Raw genomic sequence first — 13,460 nt, 5'->3', positions numbered from 1 at the left:
TCAGCTGTTTGCGTGTTTTAAGTTTTTATTTTAGCAAGACAGAATGGCATAGGGATTGATTTTCAAAATAAAAGACTGTGCTAGGAATCTAACTTGCACATGGATGTTTTATCGTAACCTGTGGAGGAATTCCACTGTTGATGCCTGGAGTCTTGTTCTCAAAACTTTCCAGGTAAACCGTGATATCACAAATTCAGCCATAGGGCGGCACTCTGAAGAGCTCCACTGCTGAAATAGTCCATGTGGGATCTGCGGTCGTCCTGAGGACCGAGCACGGCGCTGCAGTGACATCCAGAGGTCACTGTCCCATCAGAGGAAAACCTTTCTGCAACATCAACATGGTTTATAATAATAATAATGACTTGGATTTATATAGTGCCCTTCAAGGCACCCAGAGCGCTTTACAGAGATCATTATTCATTCATACACATCCTCACTGGTGGTGGTAGCTACGGTTTACAAACTCAGGACTGATGCTTTGCTCTGCACATCTGGATAACTAAGAACTGAGATTGTCCCAAGAGGTTTCACAACTAACTAAAACCAGATTAAAAATCAGAATCGGCATCAAATGAGTGTTGACAATAAAAAAAACAGTGATCACTGACAACATGAGGGCATGTTTATCCCTATCACTGCCACAGTCAGCAGGTCTGGAAGGTGAATCACAGTCAGCTATTCTAGCTTGGCTGATTATGTGATTCTAGATATAACTTTACATTTATTCTGATCAACACTCCAGTCACCTTTTCAAGTTTCTCTTATCAGCATCAGAAACAAGTGCTTTTGAAGCTGAAAGAAGTACTAGCGGAGCTCCGCTGGGACCCGTGGTCCCTCGGCCTGCTCTTGTGTTGAACAGTGTCCTCCTTGCATTGGCGTTATTAAAGCTGCTCACTACCCTAAAACACTGGCAGTCATCAGAGACGTGCCCGAGGTGGGTGGTCAAATGCAGGACTGCATACAAAAGTTGTCATAATTAGGTTTTATGCTCATTATAAATGCAAGTCTCATGGACAAAATAGTGGAATTATTCACAAGATGTATTGTAACCATTTTTGCAATAAAAATGCTTTTTTTTGTAGTGTGTTTGAGCCATTTGTGCTGACGGTGCGTATTTTGTTTTATTCAGAATAAACTACAAATGGATGAGTAAGCACTCTTTTTTTTCATCTGCTGCACAACGCAGATGCAGGGTGGATTGAACCAGCCAGTTCCACTTTATGGCGCTTTTGCACTAGTACCTCCTCAGCTCGGCGCGGCTCGTCGCGGCTCCACCCGTTTTGTCCCCGTTTGTTTTTCCACTGCCAGGGGAGAAGTGGGGGGGTTGTGGTGAAGCTGCTGTGACGTACTCGATTGCGCAACCGCTTTGTTCATGTCGGCGCTGATCAGAAATCAGCTGGAGCCGTGAGCGGCTGAGGAAAAAACAGCCCATCTACATCCCTTTTTTAATTCTCTCCTCAGCCACCAGGTTTATGAACATCTGCACCTCAGAGTTGGATCACCAAACAGAAGTTTTGCGCTTTATAATAAAATCACCGCGAGCCGTTTGACGGCCCCGCCCCCCGACCAATCAGTGGTATGGAGGGTGATGACGTCAGAAATAGTCCCGGCTCAGCCCAGATAGAACCTCGCCAGAATGGTTACAGAAAAAGTATCTGCTTGGAGCGGCTCTACCCGCCTCAGCCCCTAGTGCAAAAGCGCAAGACGGGGCCGTGGTGGGTAGAAGCGAGCTGAGGAGGTACTTGGTCACACGTGCATCGTCACTCTTCAGAGCAAATGAATGGGAATTCCTGGGACACAACGGATTCCTTGTATTTAGTGGACACGAGCTGAAACTACTGACAGGAAAGGAAAAGCATCATATTATTCTGTGCTAGGAATGAATTTATTTTAGCCTTTGCAGGAGTTGCAGAGAATTGTGAGATAGATTAAAAAGGCCCAAACGTTTGTGTGTTGTGGCCTGGCTCACACTCTTACGCAGGCGAGCCTGCGTGATATGGAGGTATCACCCATGTCTTACTGTGTAGCTCTTAATCATTTGAAGTAGTTCCTTTATCTCAAGCAAACAGCGACAGTCAGGCCAGAGCGGTTGCTTTAGTACAAGGCCAATTCCACGATGTTTGGAGCGAAAGAAGACGAAGAGAGATGACTGATTGGGACCAATCAAGGCTGCACGAAGTTTACTTGTTAAAAACGTGTTAAAAACACTTAGAAGGTTTTTCACACGCAATTTTAGAATATCTAAAACCTGTAAGGTTTAGTGTGATATTATGAGCATGGCGTATTCTGAAAAAAACAAAAACAAAACTAAGAATGATTTTTTTCTATAGACAGGATAAACAATGAGACAAGGTATGTTATTATGAAATAGATGTAGACGGGTGGATGGATGTGTTCCAAATTGGTCCTGAAGCATAATAGTCTTATGTGTCTTTAGTCTCACGTGGTTCATAAATCGGACGGAAATCAGAATCAGAATCAGGATCAGGTTTATTGGCCAAGTCAGGTCAACAAATGTATTTTTGCTCACTGTAAAATAAATAGGCAAATGACAGCTCTTATTAACATATATACAATTTAAAAAAAGTGAAAGGTGTGTCACAGGGGTGGTTCAAGTCCCCAAGGAAATACTTTCGAGGGTGAGCAGCGCTTAGTAACCCACAACAAAAAGCAGGAGTGCAGCAACAGACATTTATTGCTCCAAGACGGTTATAAAATCAGGGGTGGGGGAGTCACTAAAAATAGAACTGTTCTAAAAATGGCCAATCCATAAAAGGTTAAAGATGAACAGTCTCAGTCTTTCTGGGCTCACTGTCCTCCAGTGCCCTCTCAGTGCCCCCTCCCTGTTGGCCCACGCCAACAGGGATCCCCGGTCCGAGTCCGCCGGGGGCTCCCCAACCACCTGGGCCCCCATGGGCCTCTGTACGTCAGTCCATCCACTCTTGTTCATCAACTCTCGTCCCTCATGGGCCTCTGTCCGTCCGTTCAATCTCCCAGCTTGAATGTCTGCCTTGAATATATAAGGGGAAGGAAACCCTCCCCTCGTTCACCATTGGTCTAGGGGGGCCAGCCTGCAGTGGTTTATTGGCCACCGCAGCTGTCTGTCAGGATTCAGTTGATTGTGTTCAGCTGTGTCTAATCAACTCAAACAAAAAGGTAATTGCATGTCAACTCAAAAACAGAAAAGGTTACATTTCAAACAGTAACTAGACAAAGCAACAAAACATGCATGCAAATAAAATGTTACACTAAAATTCCAAAACAATAAAACGATTAAACACAGCCTGACACTCAGCATGACAGGTGCAGCAGTAGGAGGTAAACATGAAAGGTGCATTGTTACAGCATATGATTGTTATTATGATTATTGCACAGTGTTGATTACTCTAAGACTTTATGAGTGATGAGAGTTCATCAGAGCAATGTCTGTTTCATGTGCATACATTTTCCCGCAAAATTACAATCAAACTGAGCAGTGGGCGCATCCACTGGGTTTCACCACAAAAAAGAAAAAAAAAGAAACGAAGAAAGGAGAAAGCGGTTTCAGTAATTTTGTCCCTCCACGCCGAGGCCACCGTAGCCGTCGGCCGTGACGTCACGGGCGAAAACAAGCAGCGGAAGCGGGGCTCGGTTCAGAGATGGACGCTCGGGGATTATCCTCCTGAATTAACAAAAACACCCACTTCTGCCTCACATGACGCCGTGTCCCCGTCCCCGCATGTAGCAGGGCGGCTCTTCTTCCCCCCCAGCGCGGAGCTCAGCCCCGGCCAGCCCCGCAGAGCCATGTCGGACCTGGACTCCCTGGTGCTCAGCTTCCAGAGCCGGCTGCAGGACGTGATGGAGGCGGTGCTGCAGGTCGCCGTGTTCCAGGTCACCAAGCTGGTGCAGGACGTGTTCCTGGTGGAGGCGAAGCGCCGCGGGGAGGAGCTGGAGGCTCTCCGGACCGAGCTGCAGCAGCAGGCCGGGCGGAGGGAGGACCAGGGCGGGGGGGACCCCGACCCCGGGGAGGGGGGCACCGCGGACCCCCGGGACGGTGAGAGCAATAACATTACAATACATGTTCAATAATATAAAAGACAAACATACATAGGCATCATTATAGTCCAAAAATATACAAGTGTTCTCTTCACAAAAAAAGCTACAATAAAGTGCAAGTAGTTCGTGACATTAACAATTACACTAAATAATAAAAGGAAGGCAATACATTCAGATATCCGTAAACATTTATTTTATGAGGTTGACACTGGTATTACATATTTTGTTATTAACCAATTGTATTGTCTCAAAATACATTTTGAAATCAACTTTAAAGGGAACTAAGGATGGACAGGATTTGGAGAATTTTGCCTTATGAATGTGAAACTTAGCAACAAGAATCATTAAAGGAGCTGTATGTAAGAGCAATAATAAAAGGAATCATAAAATGAGCCCGATATGTCAACAGACATTTAAAAATCATGTTCATTTCAAATACTTATGTCACTGACAACAGCACTCAAGCCAGGATATTCCAGTTTAAAAAGAGGAGTTGCAGCCCTCAACTGATGTTTATGTTGTCATTTTTTGTTTTGGCCTGAAGCTCCACCCTCCACCTATCTCCCAATCACCAAGTCAGTATTGTTTCTGAAGCTCCACCCTCCACCTATCTCCCAATCACCAAGTCAGTATTGTTTCTGAAGCTCCACCCTCCACCTATCTCCCAATCACCAAGTCAGTATTGTTTCTGAAGCTCCACCCTCCACCTATCTCCCAATCACTAAGTCAGTATTGTTTCGGCATCCGGGTTGCCAGCTCGGCTCTAATTATCGTAGCAGCCGGTACGAACGTGTTGGATGAAAAACCTGGCAACCTCTGGTCGGGGGGAGGAGGGGGAGGGTACACGCGACTCAACAATATTTTGAAAGTGACTGCAGTACCAGTTTTGGACATTTCTTACAGACGGCTCCTTTAAGTTGACCAGTTGTTGAATTTTGTAATTTTGGTTTTCGTAATATAGTAAGATATCTTTAGCTTCTAATTTAATTACGTTATTAGTTTGTATGTCAAAAAATTCTTCAAATTTTTTCCAGAAACTTAAAGTATGTTCACATTCATAAAATAAGTGTATGATGGTCTCTTCGTCACGTTTACAAAATACACATCTGCTATTAATGTCTACAAATTTGGATATAAGTTGGTTGGTGGGGTAAATATGATGTAAAATTTTATATTTGACTTCTTTTAATTTGTTTGAGATTGCAAATATATAGGGAAGGAGCCACGCTGTTTTCCATTGAATGGCTTCAAGCCTTATTTATGTATAAATCAGCCTTTAGAATGAAGGCAAACATGCTGCATGTATCTATATTAGTTATAACTGGGACAACTTCTCACTACAGAGCAATCATTCAGGCAATGAATGCAAATGATTCGCTCCAAGAAACGTTGAATCCTCTACGCAAGAGTATCAGGGGCCATGCAGGAGCAAACATATTTAAAAGGGGGAAAGATTTTTTTTATTTTGTCGTTTATTTTGTGTTTTATTAAGTCGAAATGTCGAAATTAATGTTGAAATACAATTTCAAGAATAAAGTCGAAATTTCGCCATTTTTCTCAACATTTCAACTTTTTTATCGACATTTTGAGTTTTTTCTCGACATTTCGAGTTTTTTCTCGAAGTTTAAACTTTTTTTTTCGACATTTTGACTTTTTCTAGAACAATTCGACTTTTTCTCGAAATTGTATTTCAACATTAATCTCGAAATTTCAACTTTTTTCTCATCATTTCGACTTTTTTCTCGAAATTTCAACTTTTTTCTCGACATTTCGACTTTTTTCTCGAAGTGCACAATAAAAAAAATCTCCCCTTCTCAAATATTTTTTCTCCTGCATGGCTCTTCCGTATAAATCTTTGTTAACAGAAATGTTGAAATGTAATATTTATTCTACACATTTTTACAGCATTGGAAAACATTCAGAATGTTTGTGTCATGTTTGTCCTGCTACAGAAACCATGTTAAAACAAAAAATATATTTCCCTCCCCCATCTATTTCCATTTTCAAACATTTTTGAAAAAGCTCCAGTGAGCCACTAGGGCGGCGCTAAAGAGCCTGCGGCTCTAGAGCCGCGGGTTGCCGACCCCCGCACTAGAGGCTTCACACACGCTGCTGGGATCTGGTGCATTTATTTACCTTTGCTTTCAGACGCGTGGTCGGGCTGGAAATCGGGCTGCAGGCGTGAAGGGAAATCGGGGTCACCGGGTGACCCTGCAGCCGCCCGGAGCCCTGGACAGGAGGCACAGGTGAGTCACATGACCGGGACACGTGAGCAGAATAAAGCCCTGTACGCAGTAGGGGTGTACGATACACTAATCTCACGATACGGTACGATCAGGGGCGGAGCAGGGGTCCCACACCCAGGGGGGGCGAAGCATTTTTGATGGGCCCTTGTGGCCTAAACATCCCTGTTAAAACATAATCGCTAAAAAGAAATAAAAAAATTATCAGCCACTCTGACACACAACCAGTGCTTTAAGTGGACAAAAATAAGTGCCGGTACTCCCCTTATTCAACTGATGTCAGGCAAATTAGGCGGTGGGTAAAAGCAGATGATTAAGTGATATAATTAAATACTAGGACATGATCCTGATTTTTAAAAAGAAAATTGTTTTATTGAATTTTCCAAACAAATTATGTGTACACAAGGGAGGTCTTCGGGGGGGGCATCAGGTAGCAGAGAGGCTGATGCACAACCGAACTAACTGGCCCCTAGAGTTCCCTGTGGACAGACACATGAGAGACACAGAGATACAATATGGAGACAAGGCATGGAGAAAATTGGAGAAGTGAGCTATGCAGTTGATAAGTAAATCAATTAAATAACATACTCCTGTGTTTGTTTCTATCATAAAAAAAAAGGTTGACAATGACTGTCTATTATTTCAGACTTAAATATTTGATTGTAGTGAAACTTAAAAGGGCAAATTCACATATTTAGGAGGACCAACAACATGATATTATTGATGAATAAGATCTTCATATACTTACAAAAATGCAACCACATCTTGAACAGGAGGTTGACAAACAAGGCACTGGTACTGAACATACCTGTGGACAGACACATGAGAGACACATAGATCAAATATGGAGACAAGACATGTAGAAAATAATAAACAGACCCATAATAAACATAAAGAAGAAACATTACTTTTCAGACAACAAATGTTAAAAACTACGAAGCTTTTTAAAGTAGAATTCATAGCAGTGTTGCTGTTCTGGTTTGCATTATATTGTACAAATGTGTCAAAAGAAGTGGACTGTGAATATATAAGACAATTGTGATTATATTTCAACCTACTTAGGAAAGGCTCCAGCAGGTCTTGGGGTCATCTTTGCTCCAACGGCTTGGAGCTTCACATTCCCCGTCTCCTGCGCTTCGTCTCCCCTTCGCCAGCCGTGACATCACATAGCTTTGTGGACTGAACTAATGGTGGCCCATTACATTTCAGAAAGATCAGGTTTGAAAGTCTGGTAACAGCAAGGGAGTTCCTTCTGTCTGTAAGAATGTTGTTCATACAACTGAAGGCACGCTCACGTTCACTGGTAGACACAGCAGTGGTATGGACAGCTTTCAGCAGAGGCTTCGGAGCTGCTGGTGTCCGGGATCCCTTCAGATCCTTGTATTCCCCAAATCCTTGAATACTTTTTCTCCTCTCCACTTTTAAAGAAAGATTAAAATCTCTTCTCGTTCTTTCTATTGCTGTCTGGCACACACAACTCGCGAGACCTCCCTGAGGCTGATTTATGGTTCCGCGTTACACCAACGCAGAGCCCACGGCGTAGGCTACGCCGTGGATTTAACGCGGAACCATAATTCAGACTTTACAAGTGAACGTCTCGCGAGGGGCAGTCGCGTTGTCATGGCGACGCCACTGTATAGCCAAATCGCAAGGAAAGAACAGAGTACTATGAGCTCATGAGAAGTCCCGGTACGCCAGAGGCTAACATTGAGAAGTGCGGGTACTCCGTACCGGTGCGTAGCGGCACACTTAGAGCACTGCACACAACCACACACAAGGCTACACTTCTGATGCGACAACTGGCTCAAAGTAAACAGACAACATGCGCGTGCACGTACCTGTGCACGACAGGCAGACACACACGGGGAGAAGAACTATTTCTTTCATTTTTATTTATTAAACAACTTTATCCTTATGAACGCAAGTGTTATACAGTCCAACTTTCCTTTATTATTATACCTTATTTTATTCAGCACACTTTTTTTTTTTTTTTCCCCCTTGGGCCCGGGGCGGCCGCCCCCCCTGCACCCCCGCCTGCTCCGCCACGATATTGAGTTCACAATAACGATACGATATTTAAGCAGTATTTTTTTAATAACCTTGAATGAGGAACATATGACTGGAAAAAATTGTCTTTTACTGTATTTAAAAGACACAAAATACAAAACAATGCTGTGCGTTTGCCCTATTGTTACAGTTTGTAATGCTTTATAACTGTTTAAGTTTTAAAGAGAAAGCCAGGCCAACCATTTTCCACAAACTGAACTAAAAGTAAATGTCAGGTTTGCATTATGCATCTTCAGTTTCATACAAGTAAAAATATTTTGCCACAAACTGAATAGTTTATCTCATGTATGACTGGACTTTTTTCTTTTCCAGAAATTTAACAACTAAAATTAAATAAATAAATAAATAAATAAATAAACTATGAAAAGTCCTAAACTCAAAATGCAACATGACTGTTATTTATTTTCTGACAGAGCTAAGAGCTTCACATGCTCTAAGGTGAACCCCGTTATCGTTTCATCCTCCCACCTTTGGGGACGACACAAACTTTACATCATAAAAAAGATTAATTCATGCTCACTTTAGAAGTAAAAGTTCGGAGCTCAAAACCCCCCAAGAGTCCCGTGATCGGGTACAACGGTACTAGTTTGTTCTGAGCGTAGTCAGATTTTGGTCCGCGGGTCGAGGTCGTCACGTGATCCCGCTGCACCAATAGGATGTTACTAGTAAAACACAATATATTCATATTAATAACTCAATATCGCGCTACAGTTTGTCACCTCCACGACACGTATCGTGACGTTTTTGTATCGTGAAATTTCGTGGCACGATATATTGTTACACCTCTAGTATGCAGTATTCTCTGGATTTTATGTGATGTTTTACTCGTCAAGGCCACAGAAGAGGAGGATCTGACTCCAGATGTGAAGGAGGAAGAATTAAACACGCCGTCTTGTTCTGCTGAGCACGTGAGACGGTGGAGCGGCGCTCCCGTAGGTGAGTGTTGTTGAGAAGCTTCTCTACCTGTCTGTGGATGAAGGAGAGCATGCAGCCTAGAGCGACACCACAGCCACACACACTTATATACAAGCTTTATTCGACTACTGCAGCTGCCGTTCAATCACGTTGATCAACAGATACTCTGAATCTACTGCTGAGGCCCAGCCTAATTTACAGTGGCAATAAAGTATGTGAACCCCATGGAAGGAACTGTTTCTCTGCATCAACATGGCAAAAATGTGATCTGATCTTCATCTGATCTTAAGCACATTTGTCACTTATTGTGTCAAATCTATCAAAAACCCACAGTGCTGGATGAAAAGAATAAATCAACCCGTCGATTATTTAACGCAGCAAAATCTAATTGGAGTCACTAGCTGTCAATCCTGGAGGACGTTTCATGAAGTGAGTGCTCTTTAGTTTGATTTCAACAGTTGAATTGTTTGGGATAAACACTCAGAATTATGTATCGCATGAAAAAGGCACAGCTTCTCCCCATCGACTGTCTACTGCCACTTCATCCTGTTCAGGGGGGAAGATGGCGATAGATAAAACCATTTAGACCTTGTATCCTCAAAACAAGAATTTTGAAACTGATTCTAAAACCGACTGCAAGCCAGTGAAAATTTTGTTAGTGGTCTTCCTTCCTGGAGTTGGATAAAAGACGTGCAGCTGCGCTTCCAACAGACTGACTGCAGCCGATTCAGGGATCTTTTGTTCAGACAGAGAATTCCGGTAATTCAGCCGTAAAGTAAGAAAAGCATGAATAATCTTTTCCATGAGCATCTAAGGACAGTCAACTGTCCAGAATGACCGGGTTTTAGAAATGCTCCGTCGGACCCACGCCTCTGCGTCATCGTTGGGATGTAACTGTCAAGAGCAAGTAACATTTAACAACTCAAGAGCAGCATCATCAATGTGTAAATTAAAATCCCCAATGATGAAAACCTTGTCTAGTCTTAAAATTGACACAAACAACCACACACGCTTACACTCGGCCCTAATTTAGAGTCGCCAGTTAGCTCTACGTGCACATCTGGGGCCTGTGGTTGTGGGAGGGGGGGTCTCAGGGGAAACCCAAGCAAGCAGGGAGAAGATGTGCAAAACCCACGCAGAAAGAGCACAGCTGGGAACCTTCCCGGGCTGTGGCAGGTGCTGCATCATCCCGACAGTGAAGCACGGTGGAGGGAGCATCATGGTTTGGACCAGATAACCACCTAGAAATGCTGCAGAAGGATGCCGACAGAGCCGTTCCCCCCAGACGTCCCAGAAACATGTCTGAGTTCCTGAATTTGCAGGCTTTGTCCAGAGACACTGAAACGATTGGAGGGTCAACTAGCTATCAACTCAAAGGGTTCACATACTTTTACCGTCCAAAACTATTTCATATTGAATCCAGTCTCTGATAAAAAGAGCTATTAGCTTGAACACAAAGTTGCTTTAGATTACTGTGACTTAGATGAGGCTCAGAAAACTAAAGGTCAGAGCATCCTCCCTGTTCCTCTGACACTCCACGGATGGATCTGCTAACCGTCTCATGGAAGCAGATCTTAAAGGAGCTTGAAGCCGGATTGTGGCAAGATTTATGAAAAAAATCCGTATACATTTTAAGTTTTCTAGTAATAATGTCAGATGAAGCGTTCCAAACCCAAAAGAATGAGCCCTCTAGCGTATCTCTCCTTTGCCTTGAACAGACTGTGTGCTGCAAAATGTGCTGCAATTCGGTCCCGAATTTCCCGCGCTGGGCTGCGGATGTGACGTCACATGACGCTGCATGCACGTTCTCCCCGTTCTCCCGTGCCGGCTTCACTGTTGGCTGCAGTACCCCCAACGGCCGTCGTGGTGAAGGGTGGCGCTAGAGAGTCTCATTTCTTAAAAGGAGCCTCAAGCTCCTTTAAAGATTCCTGCACTTTCTTTGACTTCGGTTTATTCGGGAGCAGCATTAACCCAGGATATTCATGGTTTCCTCCCTCGTCCATTCATTCATCATTTTTCATTTCAGGCCAACAACACAGTCCAAACAAAGCTGATTCCTGGGCGGTTTAGTGCTGCTAAGGTCAGGCTAGGGCCATACAACCTGATCTTCTATTTTAATAGATTTCTTTTCTATTTGAAGCACCAAATGTAAAAAGAAAACTCCCGCACACCTTCTTCTTACCGTACTCGTATTTATTGACTATAAACACGAGTACGGTGAGAAGAAGGTGTGCGGGAGTTTTCTTTTTATATTTGGCTGCAGCTTTCCTCCTCCGACGCACCTTTCTGCAAATCCGGTGTGCAAAAAGTTTTCTCTTTCGGCTATTTGAAACACCAAAAAGAAGCTACAGCCGCCATCAGAGTATCCAGGATGCAACACAGCAGGTTGGGCCGAGCCAGTTTTGTATTCAGGATCATGCAGGAACATCCACAGCTTCCCCCTGCAGTCCAGCTCAAAGCACACCCCACCACCACAGCTACACAAGTAAAGGTCATTCTTAAAATGTTTTCTTTTGTTTTTTCCCCGGTTGATGTCTCCAGATGACGCTGGACCTGAATCGGAACCCCCAAACGAGGCGGCTGAAGCACAATCGAAAGAGGCCGATGAAAACAACGAGGAGTTGTTGCAGGTAGACATTAAGCCAGACCTTCAGATCTCTGCGGCGTTTCCGTTTCCAGAGGATCAGCCGGAGCCACACGTGACTGCATCTCTGGAAGTGGACTCCACCTGGCCCGGCCGGCCCGCCACAGCCGCTGTGCTGCTGCAGACTCACAGACTCGAGGAGGAAGGTGATCCGGTCCAAACCAACGGGTCTCTAAAGCGAGAGGAAGGTGAGCCGTCGGCAGATGTTCAGCTCATCCCAGGCGCGGATCAGGCTTCGTCGTCGGGATCTCCTGAAGCCCAACCCAAACTCGGCAGCGAAAACGTCGTGACCGTCAAGGAGGAAGTCCTCATCGACGGCGACGAGTGCGACGAATGCGAGCAGACGGACGAGAGGGCGAGGGAGTCTAGGACGATGTCGTTCAGCTGCGTGGTGAAGCAGCACAGAGCGAGTTCTGCCACACACAAACCAAACATCTACCACGAGGCAGCGCTGGCGGAGGCCATGAAGCTGGATGCCAAAGTGGCTGCACGTGTCCGGTTACGAGCAGCCGGTCAGCAACTTCACCGACCAACTAAAAGGTTCCCCCACACTCTCTCCAGCGGGCCGGCGGCGCCGGCAGCTCCCGCTCAGGCGGTGAACCTGCACCAGCTGAACAGGGTTCCCTCCACCTCCAAAGCTGCTCCAGAACTCCCAGTGCCGGCGCTCCACCCGGGAGACAAACAGACCTCTGCTCCCAACCGAACCGCCGCCTCGTGGGTCGGCTTAAAATCCCAGCATCCGCCCGCGGCCGTTCACCACGGCAACCCCGGCCCCCACCCCGACCCCCCGCCCTGCGGCGGGCCCAGGCACCTGCTCCGCTGCGGCCACTGCGGCAAGTGTTTCCCCCACCCCAGCAACCTGAAAGCCCACCTGCAGACTCACACGGGGGAGCGGCCGTTCTGCTGCCTGCTCTGCGGCCGCAGCTTCACCAAGCTGAGCAACCTGAAAGCGCACCGGCGCGTCCACACCGGGGAGAGGCCGTACTGCTGCGCCGCCTGCGGCAAGCGCTTCACTCAGAAATGCAACCTGAAACGCCACCAGAGGATCCATCTGGACATATGACACAGCAGGACACAAAAAAAAGCCAAACAAAAAACAAAAAGGTCCATTTGTGTATTTGAGATGTTAGCGTTTCTGCATCCCGGCTCTCAGCTCCGGCGTGTGACGACTGCATTACAAGCCCACCTGTCTCTTAAGGCAATGCAATCATTCTTGAAAGAGCGGTATTATTTATTAGTCTTTTCAAGGTTAAAGGACACCATTTTCTAATTCTAAGGTTTTATGTATCAGAACATATTTAAAACAAAAAGCCTCTGGTCTATACAAGGTTTTAAAATGAGGTAAATACAACCATAGATCAACAACATATTACATTTTGTCTATTTACTGAACAAAAAGTTTAACAAAATTCAGAAGCAATGTGCTCACCACAATTCCACGGTTCTGGTCCAGACCTGCTGGTGGGTTCCCTGCAGAAACAGCCCTCCTAGAAATGAACTTATTTTCCCAAACCTAATCAAGTAAAAAGAAATTCTACCTGTGGGCTAAGAAAAAT

At 44.9% G+C, this 13,460-nt stretch overlaps 1 protein-coding gene across 1 annotated transcript; it reads left to right on the top strand.

Moving 5' to 3' along the window:
- The first annotated feature begins 2,783 nt into the window (after positions 1-2,783).
- On the top strand, positions 2,784-13,020 carry LOC133441241 (zinc finger and SCAN domain-containing protein 12-like). The gene is made up of 5 exons (XM_061718616.1): positions 2,784-2,922; positions 3,581-4,033; positions 6,184-6,281; positions 9,179-9,281; positions 11,802-13,020. Exons 1-5 carry the CDS (start codon positions 2,784-2,786, stop codon positions 12,965-12,967), a joined length of 1,959 nt encoding a protein of 652 aa, XP_061574600.1. The 3' UTR covers positions 12,968-13,020.
- The last annotated feature ends 440 nt before the right edge of the window (positions 13,021-13,460 follow it).

Source organism: Cololabis saira, chromosome 1 (genome assembly GCF_033807715.1).
Source record: "Cololabis saira isolate AMF1-May2022 chromosome 1, fColSai1.1, whole genome shotgun sequence".
Taxonomy (NCBI): domain Eukaryota; kingdom Metazoa; phylum Chordata; class Actinopteri; order Beloniformes; family Belonidae; genus Cololabis; species Cololabis saira.
This window is presented reverse-complemented; position numbering and strand designations above follow the sequence as displayed.

Bases quoted from the DNA above. Each gene is read 5' to 3' on its own strand.
- LOC133441241 (XM_061718616.1), top strand. From the start codon at position 2,784: ATGAACAGTCTCAGTCTTTCTGGGCTCACTGTCCTCCAGTGCCCTCTC. The intron at 2,923-3,580 runs GTACGTCAGTCC...AGGCCACCGTAG, and splicing joins CTGGGCCCCCATGGGCCTCT to CCGTCGGCCGTGACGTCACG. The intron at 9,282-11,801 runs GTGAGTGTTGTT...TGATGTCTCCAG, and splicing joins GTGGAGCGGCGCTCCCGTAG to ATGACGCTGGACCTGAATCG.